Source organism: Syzygium oleosum, unplaced genomic scaffold (assembly GCF_021117445.2).
Source record: "Syzygium oleosum isolate NSW1041296 unplaced genomic scaffold, Sole_v2.1 Sole_v2.23, whole genome shotgun sequence".
NCBI lineage: Eukaryota > Viridiplantae > Streptophyta > Magnoliopsida > Myrtales > Myrtaceae > Syzygium > Syzygium oleosum.
Genome location: NW_026607507.1, coordinates 1333548 through 1352931, shown reverse-complemented (window position 1 = coordinate 1352931; position 19384 = coordinate 1333548). Strand labels below are relative to the sequence as shown.

The window sequence follows — 19384 nt, the reverse complement described above, 5'->3', positions numbered from 1 at the left end:
CCCAAATGATTGAATCTAATTTGAGCTGAGGTGGTTTTTTGGCCCGCTAGATTGTGATTTTGCGAGTTCTTGAGACACCATCTGTTTATTGTTTACTGTTGCTGCACTGTGTTATTAATAATTCCCGCGCTAAAAAAAGTGTTTCACTGTTGTACAAAGGAAATCCATCGTTATATAACACGATCTGGCTTGATCCACACCAAGCTCTATGTAGGCTTATCCACATTGATAATGTCGACGCCGCTTATGTAAAGCCCAGAGCACACCAAATTGGGATTCCATGCTTCTTGCTGGAACGATACTTTGAAATCGCTTCTAGTGATCTGACGCAAGTAAATTCGAGCAGACACTAGAAAAAAGTGCTTTGGGAGATGATTGAAGATGGATCAATTTTGCATCAAGATATATGTTACTTCCATTATATGTGAGACTTGAGGTACAGTGTTACGCGTTAAATCAGTCGGAAGTGGCGCTTTTTTTTGTCACTTATATATGCTGACTATCTTTGAGAAACGGGAAAAGTATCAAAAAAGTCATAAACCTATTGCATTTGCATTGGTACTAATTCAATCATAAACCTTTCAATTGGATCAATTTGATCCTAAACTTATTCACATTAGTACTAATTCAGTCCATCCGACTAATTTAGGCTGGAAATCGCTGACATGGACATCGGTTGTCCTATGTGGCACGACTGGCGCTGATGTAAGCATTTTAAATAATATTTTAATATATTTTTTAAAAATTTATTTTCTTTTTTATTTTTGTTTCCTTCATTTTGGTCGGCAAGGGCTTGCCTGGGTGAGGGCCACCTTGCCCAAAGCCAGCAGGGCCGTGAAGGCCCTGGGCAAGGGCATGCTAGCCCTCGCCTAGTGGCTAGCTCACCAGTCAAAACGAAAGAAAAAAAAAAGTATAGAACAATAAAAAATTCAAAATATTATTAAATTATTATTGCAAATGTCCATATTAGAGCCAACAATGCCACGTAGGACGATTAGCGTTAACGTCAACGATTTCCAACCTAAATTGGCTGGATGCACTGAATTAGTACAAATTTGAAAAGGTTTAGGACTAAATTGGCTCAATTGAAAGATTTAGAACTAAATTGGTATCAATGTAATAGGTTTATGACTTTTTTGGTAATTTTTTCCTTTGAGAAGTAGAATCTCAACCTTAGAGATCAGCATCATATACTGGCACAAATCATATCAAAGGGTTTATTAAAAGTTCCCTACTTGTACGATTGGGTGCCTATATTAAACATATAGCTAGGGTTAATAGGGGCCAAATAGTGTATTAATACGAAGCGACTACCTAGGACAGAACTCAAATTCCAACCCTGAAGGATCTTTTGAGTGGTGCATTATCGATTATACCGTATAGCTTATATACAAGGGCGAATTCCAATGATATTCTGCTAAAGAATGACTCGTGTACGAACTGCAACGCCGCGGATAAACTCAAAAGGGAAGTTCACACACATACGAACTCAAAGTAGGAGAGTCCTAGGAGGATGGAACCCCAATATGGTATGAATCACTAATTTTTGAGTTGAACCAATGCACAAACCTCCAAAGACCGTCTCAATTCCAGAGTTCAGTGCTCTAGGAAATGGTCCCGAACGTCCTTTCCACTGGGATTTCTACAACGAGATCGTACAATTTTAGCCAGAAAACTGAGTAGAAAAACAAGAAATTAACATGGTACCCATAATTTTCTTCGAGGGAGTACCAATTTGCTCTCAATAAAATAACTCCAATGTCTCCAAAGTATGATAATTGGCCCCAATTAACTCGATTTCAACTTGGTTCGGTCAGATCATCAAAGCCGGAAAACCCTGAAGGGCCAAAAAAGAAACGAAGTAGCTTTTCTTGAGCTGCATGTTCGGTTTTCATCCTCTGGGGAAACATGCTGACGCCGGACCTTCGCTTTATCATCACTTCATGTTGAATTTGAGAAGCTTGCGATGATGATTATGTCTCTCTCTCTCTCTCTCTCTCTCTCTCTCTCTCTCTCTCTCTCTCTCTCTCTCTCACTGTCCACTGTGAATTTTTGACAATCAACTAGGTTGGTCGGAGTGGAGTAAGTTGACTTATGGAGAACATGTACATATGGTCCGAAAAACAACACCACACACCCGCTTTCAATCTAAGTATATAAAATTATATAATTTGTCCCCCCACACTTTGGTACATTGAACAAGAGAAAACTTAGCCAAGAGTTTGGTGCATGCCGTGGTGCCAAACAACAAGGGCGAAACCGTAATTATTCAATGGAAAAACCATGACATTCCCTTTTGCCCTTTATATAGCTCTCCCTCCTCTTTAGACGCTTCGGTGCAAGTTCAAAGTCGCTCCACGTTATTAATTTTCTCTTCCCTTGCCTTGGTATTAGCAGCTTCCCAAGAACTTATAATATATATTCCTCTCTCTTTCTCCTTGAGTAATATTCTTTTAGTTTTTTCCTTCTGGTTTTCCTTGGGGGTCCTCCTATGGAAGATCAAAGCCAAGACCCTAACGGCAGCACGAGCCACGGCCACGAGAGAGGTGGTGGCGAGCCTGTGCGGTCGCGGTGGACCCCGAAGCCCGAGCAGATCCTGATCCTGGAGTCCATCTTCAACAGCGGGATGGTGAACCCGCCCAAGGACGAGACGGTGCGGATACGGAAGCTGCTGGAGAAGTTTGGCGCGGTCGGTGATGCCAATGTCTTCTACTGGTTCCAGAACAGGCGGTCGAGGTCCCGCCGCCGCCAGCGGCAGATGCAGGCTGCCAGCCTCGCCGCTGCTGCCGCCGCGGCCGAGCAGAGGAATAATAATGATCAGGGCCAGCAAGCTGAGGGTGCAATTCATCATCAGTGTTATGATGGGAGCTCAAGTTCCGACATGGGTCTTGCATCTTTTGGGTCATCGTGTTCATCTTATTCTAATTATAGTGCTTATGGGTCAGAATCCTCTTCTTCTTCATGCGGAGTCATGAGTCAAGAGGCTGGCGACAGTTTCTTTCCGAGCTTAATGGGTCATCATCATGTGGGATTTCCTGAAAGTGACCAGAACTGCACTACGGGTCTAACTTCTTCAATCTTGTGCCAACCTGAGGCTCCAAATATGCACTATCAGCAATCTGGTAAATCAATTGTGACAGTCTCCTTTAATTCTGTAATTTTTTTTTTTTGTACCTGCAAGGTTCTATCAGAATTTTTTTTTAGAGCTTATGTTGGTTTTTCTTCCAGAGTTAAGTTCCCAGAATTTTCTTGTCGCCATATGTTTAAAACCTTAGCACTCGGCACTCTTCTTGTCAAACTTTCCACAAGCTTTTCCTATATCAGAGAGGAAAACAGTTCACTAGGTTACTCAAGCGAGAGATTTGGCTCAACTCATGAGGTTGCAAACTTTTTGACTATAATAATTTCTGAGAGCCTGGAAAACACATCCATATCATAGAAAGTTGCCATAATCCCTCTCTGGGTTTTTTTAAATTGAATTCATAAGCGGAACCCTAACTTTCCCTCTGCAGGATACAGTTTTCCCTCATTTTCTTTTCCTACTGAGAAAGTGACTTCCGAAGAACATTTTTATATGCTTGAATAGTTCAAAGTCGGCAAATTTCCACATACTGTTCAGAAGAATTAAAAAAAAAGAACTCTGACAGGGGTTCATCTGAATGCCTTACCTAAAAAAATAGACTAATCCATACTAAAACGCGTGACTACGTATAATTTCTTTGAAAAGTTTTTTCATAACAAATGGGTCTAATTTTACTAACCCCATTCTTGTGCTTGGTATGTGTATCTTCACAGGAATAATCACAGTGTTCATCAATGGCATACCAACAGAAATCCCAAGAGGGCCACTCGACATGAAATCGGTATTTGGCCAAGATGCGATTCTGGTTCACTCTTCTGGTCTTCCTGTTCCCACAAACGAGTACGGCCATTTGATGCAAAGCTTGGAGCATGGTGAAAGTTACTTCCTGGTAATTCAATTATGTTGGCAGATATATGTACATCATGTATTTATTATCTTGCGCAATAAATCTCTGTGCTAAACATATTAAATAAAAAATTATAATTAATTAAGAAGAATTTGAGGGCTAGTTATGATGTTTAACCCAATTCCAGTTCTCCTAGGAGCAGATTAATCATCAGTTAGTACAATTCTGCAAATTACCGTCTTGTCCTAATTTTGGTCTGTGTAGCTCCCAATTTTGGTCTCACCTTCAATATGGCACATCATCATCACAAGAAATACTAATCAACTCAGTAAATATGTCTTGAATCAATGAATAAGCATTTAGAGACGATCACTATCAGTACCTTCTACTCTTTCTTGTATGCTTTTTGAATTAGGGCTGAGGTTCGTTTTATCCGGAGACCAAGAGGAGAGGAGGAGAGACTCTAAATTAATTGGGAATTAATCATCATTATCCATTTGATTCCTGGTTCATAACAGAACATTGGCCTTAATTATAGGAGATGATATCTGATTGTGCATTTGAACATGGAGACAAACTAGCTCCTTTTTTCTGTAGTGATGATAAAGCAGGCTCTAGCTAGGAATCTTCTCTTTATTCCAACTAGTTCCTTTTTTTTCATTTTTTTTTTCATCTCCTTTTTCTCAAGTTAACTCATGAACAATGTCCAAATGCTGTTATATAATGTATCTGACATTCATATTCCAAAACAAAAGTCATACACTACTGTTTACGTACAATCACTCTAGGAATTATTGAGGTTCCTAAATTAAGAATAGTAGAGTGATTCTTCTCTTTCTCTCTCTCCTCCGACACACAATAACCAGCAACCAGGTGACATAAGCAAGAATCTCCAATCTGTCCTGCTAATTCTCTAAACGTATGCACCCAGTTAGTAACAATTCCAGTTATTACCTTACTGTAGTGACACTGTTTTACATAATGTTTTTTTTCCAGGTTTCAAGACCAACATAAGGAGGATCTGAACGTGCACCAATGACTGAGAACACCTGCCTAGCTACGCATATGAGGGATCAATTCAATCAAGCCTTTGGGTGATTACAATCGTGATATCAGAGAGTTAACAATCACCAATCTCTATTGACACGAGGAAGGGAAGGATGGAGAGACAGCCAGACAGACAGACAGAGGTGTCACACTTGTGCTTTGGGTATCATCAATTTAACGAGCACTTAGATGTTCAGATTTCTAAAGATTTGCAAAGTTTTGTCATAAATGTATGTGAAACTTTTTTTCAAAGTGAATGAAGAGTGGTCTATTAGTCAGAATTGTAAGTTTTTGTGTTGGAAATGGACTGTACTCGCCATTTTGTTTCCCAAGGTAACCAGGATTTTTAGTTGCGTTAAACCACGGACAATCGATGAAGCTATACATGAACCATGGCCACATTGTGGTGTTAGACGAGTTCTTTTTCTTTATGAGTAAAAAGGGCAGGAGGTGACTAGTGCTGGTGACTCCCGCGGGGCATTACGGGTACTAAATTGTATAGATTTGTACTTTAAAGTTTAAGCTATTGTTTGTAGAAAATGTATTTATATGTAAAAAGCTTCTTGAAACCATGTTTATAGGCGATGACGGGACGGTATTTAACTGTAATGGTCTTTTACATGCCAGCATCGTGAAGATAAACTTTCATGTGCATGCAAGTTAACAGGGTGAATTAGAATTCACTTGCACAGACGGTTTTTGAGAACAAGCAAAGATCAATATCAAGTGTGCAATTGATAGGATACTGCTCCTAAAATACTTGAATCTCGTAGCTCTTAATGATATCTCTCGCGTGCGTACATATTGACTTCTACATGTTAATAATTAAAACTTGTATTCATAGCAAATGTTACATTAGAATGCCATACGAAAGGATGATCAGATTACTCGCGATTCTTGACTCTTTTTCTTGCCGAATTGCATACGAACGCTATCTGGATCAATGGGGTTGAGTTGGATTTGTAGAAACACAAATGAATGCAATTTGTTAGTGTAATTTATTATGATTTCATGTAATCGAACAAAAAAATCGAGCAATTTCATCATGTGGTCTCGGATAACCAGTTCAAGAACCATTATATCTTGAAGATTCATGGTGAAGCTATTTGAAAGACTAATTCAACAAATCAGTTGCAAGAAAAGCTGAATTCTCAGGACCAGTTAGCATTTCTCAACCTTGGATGTTGCTCATGGAGCTCTGCAAGACTGATTCAGGGCAACATTTAAGAAAGATTTGCAAGCTTAGTAAAGGCCATACACTTGAGTTCAATATTGGCGTTTTACCAATTTTCGTCCATGCATATAACCATATGTCATTAGACCCAACTTCCATGATACTTGATATTATGCTAATCTATGACACAAGAAATGCAAGGGAGGAATCTCGCCGGAGACCTTATCGATGAAAATGGCGTATATATGGGTAAATGATCTCCTTGTCGAAATGGTTAAACTTTAGTCGAAATATATTTGTGAAAATGATTAGATTTTAGCTGCACACGTGGTCAAATTTTGACATCGTCTATGGAGAAATTGTTTTGAATTTCACTAAGTAGTAAACATAACAGATATTAATTTCTAAATGTGATGACATTAAAGGAAACTTTAAACTGAAATAATCAAAATGATGAAATAGAATGTATATAATTTGAAAGTTGTAGGATGATAGTTCCTCAACATAAATTTGGGCTAAGACTAGAAAGTTGAATTAATTGTACTGCAATCATACTATCACTATTAAACTTGTTGTGTGCAAATTAATAAGTTTGATATGCAAATGACTTGATATTAGACTAGATAGTTGAATTAATTGTACTGCAATCATGCAATCATACTATCACTATTTACTTGTGATTTTGTTAACAAGTGCCCCTCAAATATTTAAATACATACTTCTTAAATAAAATTTAACACTAATGCATTTTTTTGTCGAAAGAAAATTATATTCATTACTCAAAGGGGTACATAAGAAGTACATAGATTTTCATGGCAAAGCAAATCGAAACAAAGTAAAGCCCAAAATACAACAAAACAAAGCAAAATCTAGAAAACAAGGAGGATCAATAGAGTACCGGCAGGGTTAAGTAAACACTTGTTCCATAAAAACGGAGCTAAGCAAAATAATCGGCGGCCGATCAATGGATCGCGTATCATCATTAGTAATGAGCACACGCTGGAAATTCATTTTCCAATAATTACAGCATTACCAGTTGGTGGTGCACGCCTATGTTCGGCTTTCTCTACACCATCTCCGTACAGAGACAATCAAAATGGATTGAAAAAACACATATTTAACTTTTGGAAGACCAAATCTTCGTAATTCAACGAGACGCCAAAGCTCCCGCGATCATCATTTAAATTGGAGGCAGATGACTTGTACACGGACAGAGCACGGGGGTATCGAATCTCCAAAAATATTATTAAACTCCCATATCTAAATTGGGAGAGAAAACCTCCTTAATCTATAACTAAATCAGAAAAGTTAAAACTCACATATCTAGATCGGGAGAGAAGACAAAACAAGTAAAGAACAAAAAAACTCAAACAAAATTATTGGGAGGGGAGGGTCAGACTAACTCAAACCCTCCCCTATGGCTGATGCTTGAAGACGACGATGGAGAGAGAAGTGCGGCTTACGGCGCAAATTAATAAAATCTTTAAAGAGCAAATGTGGCCAACGCTGCTAATGTAATTCTTTTTTTTTCCTACAAGCAGTCTTATTCACTCCGGTTCGATGTTTAGTAAGAGAGTGGGTGGTTAAAACCTTTAAAATCAAGGGTAAATAAAACCGCTTGCATAAAGTTTTCTATCACTGCTGATCAGACATACTCGAATTGATGTTTTAGTGTCTCTCGGCTTTTTCTGATCACTAAAGTTACTACATGGCCTTTAAGCAAAGAAAGATGCAATGGACACAAACTTTAATTTTTTTTTTGTTTTTTATCCCCTCAATGTTATTGTATGTCTCTTAAGCTAAGTTAGGTACATTGCACATAGATAACTTATGTAAAAGGGCAAACCTGAAATCGAGTACTTGTTCTCCAAAAGATGATACCATCATCCATCCCGACAAAGCAACATGAAATACTGTTCTTAATTAGATCCTTTGGACTGTTGTTGCTATGCATATGTGACTGTAGAAAGTGAGAATTCTTAATTTATGAACTTTTTAGAAAGTGAGAGTTCTTAATTCATGAACTTTTGGCATCACCATATCTTTATGAATTTGTTACAAGTTCATACAAGCTATAAGCTACATGATTGCATTAGTGATGTCGCCGCTTCACTAATCATGTCAAGTATGATGACACTTTCAATCAAGTGCATTGGTTCCTTTTTATATATTACTTACCATTCATTTCAGCTGTTCCGTTATAGGTTTTGGTAATGATTATCAGTTATCATGGACGGTGTGATATCATGATTAACTTTATATTTTTCAAGCAAGACACTTCCCATCACAAATTCAATGTCACATAGATAAACTCGACAAAGTGAGATGATTAATGGAACTATATATATATATGTATATTGTAATTATGAGTTATTAATGGTTCAACAAAAGTGAGCAAATCGCAGGAACTGTCCTTTCAAATTCTATCGCAAGGAGTTTTTTGTAGCAGTTTTAATTTTCTTTAATAGACATGTCCATTAATGTCCTTTCATTTATGACTCTTCAATTCATGTCTTTTCAATTTCTAACTCTATAAATTAAAATCAAATATTCTTCTTTCAAAGAAGAATATACAATGTTTCCAAGCTTAGAAAAATGTTTTAAGTGTGCCGATAAAAGTTCGACTAAGTCATGTTTGCATAGTGCTAAAATGAACAGGTTCGAAGTGTTGTATCTTGAGAGGTATATTTCATAAATCTGCAAAAGTACAGTTGGCACGAACTAATCGCCTTAAGGAGATTTGGTAATCTGTACCTCACCTCCTATTTAATTCTGTTAACATTCGTTTGGTTTTTTCCCACATGATGCAGGGCAAAGTCGAATGACTATGGCGGCCGACCAATGCAACTTTAGCTGAGAGTCCATGGGGGCTCCATGCGTGTTTGTGTCTCGTCGCACCGGGCGAAGGAACGTTCGCACTCAAAGCCTTTCCTCGTATCCGAGACCGCATCTCTTCAAGAAGATGGGCCGGGAACTTTCCCCTAAGTCAATGCCCAACACAAAGTTAGGCAATAACCGGTTCATGCCTAAGGATTTGCTCAAAAATTACCGATAGCTTCGTCCTTTCACACACCCTCCTTTTATATGAGCTTAGATTGACCTTGAATCTCGTCTGTGGATTCACCTAAGTACATTTTACATTGGATGGGGCTCGATCACTCAAATATTCGTAATCGACCTGAACACACGGTTGTCAAATCATAGATTAAAAGTCACATTGCTAAATTCAACAGACAAGCCAGGTCGTATGCATCAAATGGAACTTTCAAACGATTGGATCTTATGCAAGAATCGATTCTAATCAACCAAAATTTGAGAATAGGTAATGTCAAGTAAATTAACAAGCTTAGAAAGATTGACTTACTGAATCAAAACCAATTGATGTAAAAACTCATGTACCAACAATTTTTTAAAATTCAGCGGGCCAATCTCCAATAAGCATTAAGAGACTACAGACACTTGCGTGTCTTGAGATCTTCGAGCACTTTCACATAGAAGGTCTTTTCGCCCTAGATGCTGATGCAGAACTGCATGGCCAGTACGTGGTGGATTCTTCACTTGGTCCTAATTCAAGAACCAATTAAAAAGAAAAAAAAAAGCATCCCCAACCTGGCTTCGGACGCCGACCACTATAACCAATAGAATGCGGACGGATGTTTGTTATACAACTTCGTAATCAACATTAAAAATTCAAAAAGTCATACTTTTCCCTCTCACAAAAAACATTAGGGCTCTCTAACAGAGGAATACCCATGTGGGGGTGTGAGGTTTCTCACTAGTGTCTGTTGGCTGGCAAATCAATGAAGAAAATTTGATTCTTTGACCGCGTTAGATTCTAGGGTTTATTTTTTTCTAAGATGCCAGTTGCATTAAATCACAATGAAATCTAAACCATTGTTGTGTTGACCAGAGGAACAGCTCGGTCAACATTAAATTCCTTGGGGATCCAATCTGGTTTGCCTTACTTTCAATTTTGTCTGCTGTTTTTCTTTTCTTTCGATAAAAACATGTCCACGAATTGAAATGTGAAGAGCCAGTAAAAGTTTTATAGGGTTTGGAGAAGCATTAAGTAGACCCAGTTCGACATCTTTAATATATATAATTTGCATGTGCATGTGAGCCATATGTGAGCATAGTGTGAGATCACGTACATTATCACAACCCCCAAGACCCAACTAGCCAAATTTGTACTTTTAACCTTAATCTTTTATCCAATGAGGTAAGTATACTCGTTTTGGCAAATGTTGGATTTGTAATTGCCGCTTCTTGAAAGCTCAGGAAACCGTGATCGATTCCCCCCCAACCCGTGGCTCAACTTGCTTCTTGAAGGAATATAAAATATGTTGCTTTTAGTTAATTGTTCTTCAGCTGCAATTATCAAGAAAAATAGGTCGGCAAGATTAGATGTAAAGGAGTATTGGGATGAGGGGCAGGACGAATTTGAAAGAAAAATGGAATTTTTTTTTTAATTTTCCTAACATAGAACTGGTTAATGCACGGTCGTCAGTTTGACCAGGATCGCTCACATTACTGACCCTAAATATAAAGGATTTCTAATCAAAATTGAAATAATAAAATTGGATTTGTACGGAGATTAAGGTTTGTTTATTATCATTTTTTTAGCCATGTGAGGAGCGAATTGGGTACATTAGTTCATGTCAGTCAATAAATGCAGGAAGACATTAGTATTTGCTTGGGCCGGTGATTTGTCTTTATACCATTTTTTTCGTTTGCATTTTATTTAAGATTTGAATCTCTCAAGTTTTTAAAATAAGAAAAATAAAAATGCAAACCTATTTAAATTTTTCAAATTTATTTTTAAGATATGAAAAAAAAATTATCTACTTATGAGAAAGCAGAGAAAAAGGAGAAAGGAAAGGTGCAAAATCCACTATTAGATAAAGCAAAGAGGGCCTCCTGAGGGATCACAATTCTTTGATTCATCCTCAAAACATCCTCAATTAGTTATTTTATAAGTCATCCTATCAATGGACGCATGCTTGAATTGAAAATTGTATTTCATCTCTAGCGTATTTCAATTTTAAAACGTATTTTCTATCGTATAAGCAACCTTACCAAAATAAGTTCAAACCTTGAAATTTTTTTCTTTTGCACATATATGTTTAAAATTTCTTCATATTATGTAAATTTATTTCATTCAATTAATTAATAATGCATATACTTTACAATTAGGCAATTTTTCAAATCTTTTCAATGTCAATTTTTTCATACATGTGCACTTTTGCTAGTTAAGTAATAAAGATATAATATCAAAAAATTTGAAATTTATAGTTGTTGCAACCCTCTTTTCCATCGGGGGAAAAATAAATGAGTCTAGGGGTATTCTCTAGTGGCGGGCCAACGGCCCTCGATTAGGCTGGCCCACCATTAGGCGCGGGCTCTCCAAAGCCCATACCTCGTGCGATGTTGGATTTCATTTGAAGTTCTTTTCAACCTAAAATTTTCTAGAAGTCGCCACTAACCATTTTGGGATCGGCTAGAAACCAAACGGGATGCCATCTCATTTTCTATGCAACTAGAAATTTTAGTTCGAGGACTTTATTATGTTAATATTTCTATTAACGCCATTTTCGGTACCATTAACTTGGAAGTTTGTTATCTAAGTGGTCATACAATCTCAATTATCAATTATCAATTATGATCCCAAAGGTATCAAAGCCACTAAATGATCATGCAAATTTTCTTGAAGGGTATTCATTGTGATCCTAATCTAGACTTAACCATTCTAGAAAAGAAATCAACAAGTAATTTTATTGAAGCTTGGAGTGGTAGTGAAACAACCAAGTGTTGAAAGTGCCTAAATAAAGGCACGGAAATGTAGACCCGATACTTGTCGGGCAAAGAATATAAATAGCCATGTTTTAAGCCCGGGATATGATCCCCCATGAGCTAAATGGAAATTTAAATATGAAACTACGTAAAATTACACTATATAATTCTAATCCATGCAAAAAGGATTATTTACAAAAATGATTATAAAATACCAAAAATGTACTAAATTAGGAAAGTGACTCTAGAAAGTTAGGAAGATTATTGATATGGCATTACTGCCCTAATTTAGCACTAATCTACATTTTTTGATTTTTTTTGAATAATTTCCTGATTTTTAATTTTTTAATATTTTTGAAAAAAAAATCAATTCATTAAACCGAACTATGCTTGATTTACATTAACAGAGACCAACTCTGAACAGGAAAATCACAATAACTAAGCTCAAATCAACCTTTTCAAGATTGAAACTTGGTTTGAGCATTTCGTCGAACATTTGATGCACATTATATCACCTACACCAGTTACCTCGGGCCATGTTCATGGCCTTCAATCTTGACCTATAAGCGATATCAAGCAGAACTAAAGTCTCAAGGATATACTAGAACATATCATCCTAAATATACACTAACACGATTGAAATTATCCTCAAAGTTATGAGTCTGACCTGTTTTTGTAAAACTGGGTTTAAACCCAGGTCAACCAAATTGGTTGCATGGCCAGATTCAAGCCCCGACACTTTCACATTCGAGACATACGAGAAAATTCACTTGATCCGAATACAAGTAGGTAACATGAAAATTTAAATGTGATGCACAATTAGGGGAATGATCAACTATACACATCAAACGCAATTCTCAAAGTAACCTTCATACATAATCCACACTGGCCAGCCATGTGGATCAACTCAGTTTTTGGTTCTCATGGTTCGCACAGAGATTTACCGAATCAAGCTGACCTAAGCATCATTTTTACCCCCATAAAACGTTCATCAAGCTCACGAAAACAAATAATGCATGCAAAGGGGCATAGCAAGTCAAACATGCAAGACTCGGAAAAATTGTCTAGAAGAGGCTTCAACACCTAGAAAAATTCCATCCTCAGAAATCAGTTTTCTGAACTGGTTTTTCTCTTGATTTTTCATCGTCAAACCATGGTCAAACTTGAACATTGCTTTTTAGTTGCTGCGTGGAGCGGCTCTTGGCCGAGGAAGCCAAGAATTGCCCTCTGGAGGTGCTTGGAACTTGGAAGCTGGCTCCTTCAAACTGGAAAATGAGATATGCAAGGAAGAAAGCCGTCCATGAAGGTTTTTGTTGGCCTCCAAGACGTGACTCAAGGACCTTTCTTGCCTACAAAAATGACATCGACTTCAACTAGACAAATCTTAATTTAATTTCAAATTCATCTTTTGCCTCTAATGTCACTAATTTTTCTAAAAAAACTCTCGCTTTCCGTCGCCAGTGACCAGCCTTCCAACACTTTTGCCATGACCTGTGAATAGGGTGTTTTTCGGGGGGGATATTGGGTGCCTTCCCAATCTCCTTTTGGGGCGTGCAACCTATGGTTGAAAAGATATTCGAGTTTACTTTCACTCTCTAGTTGAAGGTTTAGGCTAGTTCTGGTCGAAAGTTCGTGAAAATTTCTTTTTCCTTCAAAGGGTCAGTCTGAAATTTCTTTTTTGAGTGGTTTGGGAAGGTCAAGTGCCTCGTCTTCAACCTTCAATGTCTCAAAAGAGCGTGCTTGAGAGAGCTTATCAACTGAATCAAGCTAGCTTTTGATTGGTCCTTGTCCACACACCAAGGCTGCCAACTAAGCCGTTTCATCAACTCTCGAACTTGGTCATTTTCAAACTTGCACCGCTATTGAGCTGGCTGATTTGGTTGAGATTTTCGCGCCCCTTCATCAGCTTATCCATGGCCAATTTTTGTCTATTTGCATATCTAATGGTCACCTTCCACCTCAGCTAGAGATCGGACTAATTGGGCAGCTGAGTAGGATATGGTGGGGCCATGAAGTTGCTTATTCAACAGCTTCAAATTGTGGCAAAATCGTGGACTGGGTTTGACAGCTGGTTTTAGTTCTTTAATCCATCAATTTGGCTTCAATTTTTGGTCAATTAGCAAGCTGGTGTGTAGTACTTGAAGCCCCTGACCATACTGTGCAAGTTTCTTTTCCCAATTTTGCAAAAAAAGTCCCTCAAAGTTAGTCATTTTCTTGCCCAAGAATACTCTATTTGATTCAATTTGGTCCTTTTGGTTTGATTTGATTAACTCAACCCAGCTCAAGTTCAATTTCAAGCAGGGGTCTAAATAATAAAAAAAGATCATTTAAGGGTTTGGGGCGAATTTTGTGAAATTTGCGAATTGGTCCCATAACTTTTGGAAATTGCTTTTTGGCCCCAACTTGCCGGTTCAATTGCAATCTGACCCCTCAGGTCTTGGCTAGTTACACTCAGAACCTTGGCCCTCGCCTTTTCCTTTTCTTTTTTTTTCAGGAAAGTAGACGTGAAGAAAACTAATCCTATTTAAAGAAACTATATTGAATGCCTAAAGATGAAATATTTTTGTAGAAAAACAAGTTCCAATTTTTCGGAAATATGTAAATATAATCTTTGGAAAAATATTTAGGTGTCAACAATAGTGAAAAAAGATATATGAAAGGAAGAGGGAAGGATTAAGGAGGAAGGGAAGGAGAGAGGGAATGACGCGTGGAAAATAAATGGGAATAATACGAAAGATCATTATACAACGGGCCTTGAAAAGGAAAAGCTTTGCCTCCTCTCAGGCCCAATTCACTGTACCTCCCCTCAGGCCCAAAGTCGCACAAAACGGCGTCATGGAGGCTTAGGTTGATATGAAACCTTCACGGTAGGATTAATCATTTTGGTGTTAGTGTGTTATGTTATATTTGCCTTCTCATTCCATGTTCCGCGTAGCTTTGTCGGGCAAACATATCGTTATCTAGCAAATCTCATTTTCGATAAATTAGTACTACTAATCATGTTCTTCTTTACCCGTTCTTTCTTTGATTACCGAATCGATAGAGTTAGGAAGACAAGCCTAGCTCGAGAAGGGACGGATCTAATCTTCCAGTGCCCTTCTTGACTTGGGCTTCGCTTCCCGTGTTTAGAGAGCCTCGAGCAGATTTGGGAAGGTGATACCGATCAGGTTCGAGTTCGAGATGTCATTCCTCGACCCAACCCTGCCTCGCCGTCTTCTTCAGCCGGGGCTCTGGAAGGCCGGGCAACCCGAGAGTTCGCTCACGTCTTCCTAAAGCGAAAAGGAATTATGGAGGAGATCTTTCACCAAACTCGGAGGCGGACGACATCGAATCCGAAACGGTTACCTCCTCTATTCCTAGGAAGGAAAGCTCCAGTCAAACATGGGTCCCTTCGGTTTTCACCTCTGAAATCGACATCACAGTTGTCGGTGCTGGCCACAAGACGATCGTGGACGAAGCTTCAGCATGATTCTTGGCACGGTTCTGCAGTGTACGACCCCATTTCATCTGTTCAATCCAAAGTTGACCCGAAAACGTGGATCAGGATGAAAATCTTTTATGAGCACTGCTCCATCGTTGCGAGTTGTGGACCTCATTCATACGTACATCGAAGTGCTCAGAAGTCAAAGATAGGACGCTGCCCATTCAAAAGTTAACTGCACAAGGCCATTAGATCTCCTCACACGTGTGCTTCAACCACCTATCGACAACGAAGTATGGACGCTTGGTGAAACTTCACCTTGCTTGTGTAATTTGTGTATTGCTGCATGGATTGTGCACATATCCTAGATTCTTAGGTTAATGATGGATTTCTCTTTGAAGAGTTCATCCTAAACTCGTGTAGGATGATGCTCAGTAAATGTTCATAGCATCATTAATCAATGAATATTGAGAGAGAGAGAGAGAGAGAGAGAGAGAGAGAGAGAGAGAGAGAGAGAGAGACAACACTTGCTGGTAAAAGCTAAGCTCTATTGACCGCAAGGTCTTGTAGTAATAGGGCCATGCCAAAGATACAGTGGTGTGGGTTCATTCCTTAATTTGAAGACTATCTCAAGGGAAATTTGTGGCTTTTTCCTTGTGTTGTTGACACACATGCTGACAGAAAACAAAAGTAGCTAGTAACTCCGAGTCTTACTACTACAGTAACTAGTAATTGCTTTTGAACTATCAATAACATAACTCGCACTCAATGCATTTTCCAGTTTCTTCTTCTCTCTCCCTCTCAATTATCTGTGCACCGAAAAACCACACTCAGAGCTAGGGTCAGGCTCAGGCAGCTCCGACTCCAAGAAAATCAATGAAGGGCAAGTCGATCTTGTCATCTTCGGTCCCACTCTCCTCGGTTTCAACAGATACTGGAGAGAGACTCATGTGATTGCTCCCGTGATTGCCGTTGCACATGGACTCGGCTGCTGAGGCGTTTGAGTTCGTGTCCGAGACTACACAATGATCAGCTTCTTGGCCAACGGTCACTGTCCCTTGTGTCCTAGGACTGTTGTCATTATGATCATCACTATCAGTGCCTGCTCTGATGTTATTGCAGAACCTTACTGGCCTTTTAGCTAATGAACCTGCAATGAGTGATTCAGGAAACGGAAAACAAAAACAGGAAAGAAAAACAAGGCCGTGAAGATTCAAGAATATGGACTTAAACAAAATACACATAAGTAAATGAGTCAAGCAAAGAGAGCCCTCTCGAGACTCGGACTCACGTGATGGTCTGTAGTAGAGATATCTCAACACACACAGCGTAGAACTTAAACATGCTCGGAGTCGAATTTTATGAAACTAACAAGTTGAAATTCTATAAAACTTCTAAGTAAAAATTTGAGGGGACGAGGATTGAAAGTACCCATCCGGGACTCCGAGGGCCGAGCAAAACTAAGAGCCGGTGCTCTGGCTGAAGAAGGAGTGAGGGAGAGTTCGGTGCAGGTCGACACAGCGGACTCGTTCAAGTTGCTCGAGATCGTCGTGGAGTCGCTGCACGCATGATTTATCTTCGCCGCCGACGCGATATTATTGAGCCCTCTGGTCTGAAGGTGAGGGAGGAGCTTGTGGTTCCTCCTCCGGCCACCGGCGTTGTTGGACTGCTCCCTCTGCTTCCTCGCGACGATCACGTGCCAGTGGTTCTTTACAGCGTTGTCTGTCCGGCCGGGGAAGAGCCGGGCGATCATGGCCCATTTATTGCCGTACATCTTGTGGGCAGCCAAGAGCCTCTCTTCCTCTTCCTCGCTGAAGGGCTTCCTGTTGATCCTCGGGTCGAGCTGGTTGAACCACCTAAGCCTGCAACTTTTCCCTGCAATATATACCCACAATCAAGAAAACGATAAACAATTCTTGGAACAAGAGAAAATTTTTCTTTTTTTGTTTATGTGATTCAATTTCAGTTGACTTTGATTGAGGGGACTTCTTTTGATAAAATGACCTCTATCTTCTCCGTAGTTGTGTATGTACCTGATCTTCCTTTTAGGTTCTCTGCGATCAAGTTCCAATTTTGAGGGCCGTACTTGGCGACGAGCTCTTTGAGCTTGGAGTCTTCAGCTGGTCGCCAATGCCCTCTTGCACAGACCTTGGTTCTTCCACTGTTCCTTCCAGGACCAGAGCTCTTAGTTGCTGCTGCTCCTTCCTCTTCTTGCTCCTGTTCTTCTGTTTCTATCTCTTCCTCTGCTTCTTCCTCTTCCTCGCACACATTCAAATCCAAGCCCTTCTTCACGACAAACCCTTCTCTGTCGTCACCACAAGGGCTTTTCGATGCCCTGCTTCTCAGTGTCTCGAACTCGTCTACCAAACTCACCATCTGAGGAGGAGGCAACAGAAAGTTGATGCCTTGTGAGGCGGTGAAGTGGTTAAAGGCAGTTTTCACGTGTTGTAGGCTCATCTTTTTTGTGAAGAACCACCTGCCAAAGAGGGAAAAGCTGGGTTCTCTTTTTAACCCTTCCTTTTCAGATAGCGTGTTAGAATGGGTAGGGAGCTGCTTCTTCAGAAGAGCCGGAACGAACACCGGTCAGACCCAGAAACCAACAAAAACTAAGAGTTACATGAATCAGAAACGCATTGCTTTCTCTCTCTCTTCCTTCCTTGCCCGTACGGTATGGTTGGAGAGAGAGAGAGAGGGGTGGGGGTGGTATTTCTCAAGTGTCAACAGGATTGAAATAGGAACAGAGCTGAGGACAGGGAACACAGTGGGTCCTCCTGCGATTTTCGTGCACCACCTCCTAGTCCTGGATGACCAAAAAAAGGAGAGAGATCATCTTTCTTTTCACTTTCCCACTTTATGTGATATTTGAACAGAAAAGAGGTCAGGTCAGGTCAGGTCGGAGTCCCTATGTTATTTTGGAGACTGATCTGGCCCTGATATCTCTCCTCTCTTCTCTCTCTCTCTCTCCAGGATGATGATGAAGTTAACAATCTGTGCCCCCCCTCTTCTTCTCTCTCTCTCTCTCTGAGAAGAAACGAGAAAGCGGGGGGCAAGCAAAGAGGAGAGATCGAAGTGCGTGCATGCAAGAATCAAGAACCGCTCGTGTGGGTGATGCTGGGGAATGGAGCTTTGCCTCTGCCCGGTAAATATAGACGGTGGGGTCTGTTGGAGTTTTGCTGCTCTTCTTTGTCTGGTTCTGTCCCTTCACTCCTGTCCTCGGGCTTTGGGCGATCACAAGAGTCTCTCCTTGTCTGTTTCCGCCAACTCCTCCTGTTGTTCTCTTTCTTCTTCCATTTGGAACTACATTTGCGAATGCATAGGACTATACTTTTGGTTTTGATTGGATCATAGAACTAAACAGTTTCACTCAAGGCCAAAAGAGTTGAAGATTTTATATGCATGGTTTTTTTTGTTCAGTTAAAGAGATTGAAATTCCATATTGAAAATAGTTTTTTTTCTACGAAAACAATCGATGAAACATAATAATAACCGGAATAAGGATATAAATCGGATACCCGCACCCAAGTCACTCAAACATTTTTAGCATTTCTCAATTCCTGATTGTAGCCAATAACCGGCACAACGTTTAACCTTGAAAATTTATCACGAAATGATATCTTTGTCTCGTAAAGAAGTACACAAAGCTCACCACAAGATTCGTCGACTTGAATACTCGTCCCTCAATGCAATTTGTGGGAAAAACATTATTGCTAGGTATTATTGAAGCGACTAAAAAAAGGGATTAAATTAATTTAACCGGTTTTTCATTATTATGAAGTTTAGTGATCTAATTATAAACTTGCTCGTCATACTTGATGAATCGATCTGTGGGCTTTATCATGTAACTATGTTGGCAAGTGCATTACGTTGTGAATTTTAGCAAAAAAAAAAAAAGTGCATGACGGTGTGATCATCGGAACAAGTTCCATCTCATACTCGAGTCGATCTAATTTACTTCTCACATGAAACCAAAAAGAATTTAGCCTCGATTTTTCGGTTTTTTAGAGGAAACAAAAAAATAACAAG

The 19384-nt window shown here is 39.3% G+C and overlaps 2 protein-coding genes across 2 annotated transcripts; one reads left to right on the top strand and one right to left on the bottom strand.

The window, feature by feature from the left end:
- The first annotated feature begins 2334 nt into the window (after positions 1–2334).
- LOC115674834 (WUSCHEL-related homeobox 11) lies at positions 2335–5279 on the top strand. Its single transcript, XM_030597345.2, has 3 exons — positions 2335–3122; positions 3796–3971; positions 4926–5279. The coding sequence occupies exons 1-3, from the start codon at positions 2492–2494 to the stop codon at positions 4941–4943; spliced, it is 825 nt and encodes a 274-aa protein (XP_030453205.1). The 5' UTR covers positions 2335–2491; the 3' UTR covers positions 4944–5279.
- Positions 5280–15888: 10609 nt separating this feature from the next.
- On the bottom strand, positions 15889–18270 carry LOC115674558 (transcription factor MYB54-like). The gene is made up of 3 exons (XM_030596969.2): positions 17395–18270; positions 16793–17236; positions 15889–16511 (listed from the first exon to the last, which is right to left on the bottom strand). Exons 1-3 carry the CDS (start codon positions 17816–17818, stop codon positions 16210–16212), a joined length of 1170 nt encoding a protein of 389 aa, XP_030452829.2. The 5' UTR covers positions 17819–18270; the 3' UTR covers positions 15889–16209.
- Between the last annotated feature and the right edge of the window lie 1114 nt (positions 18271–19384).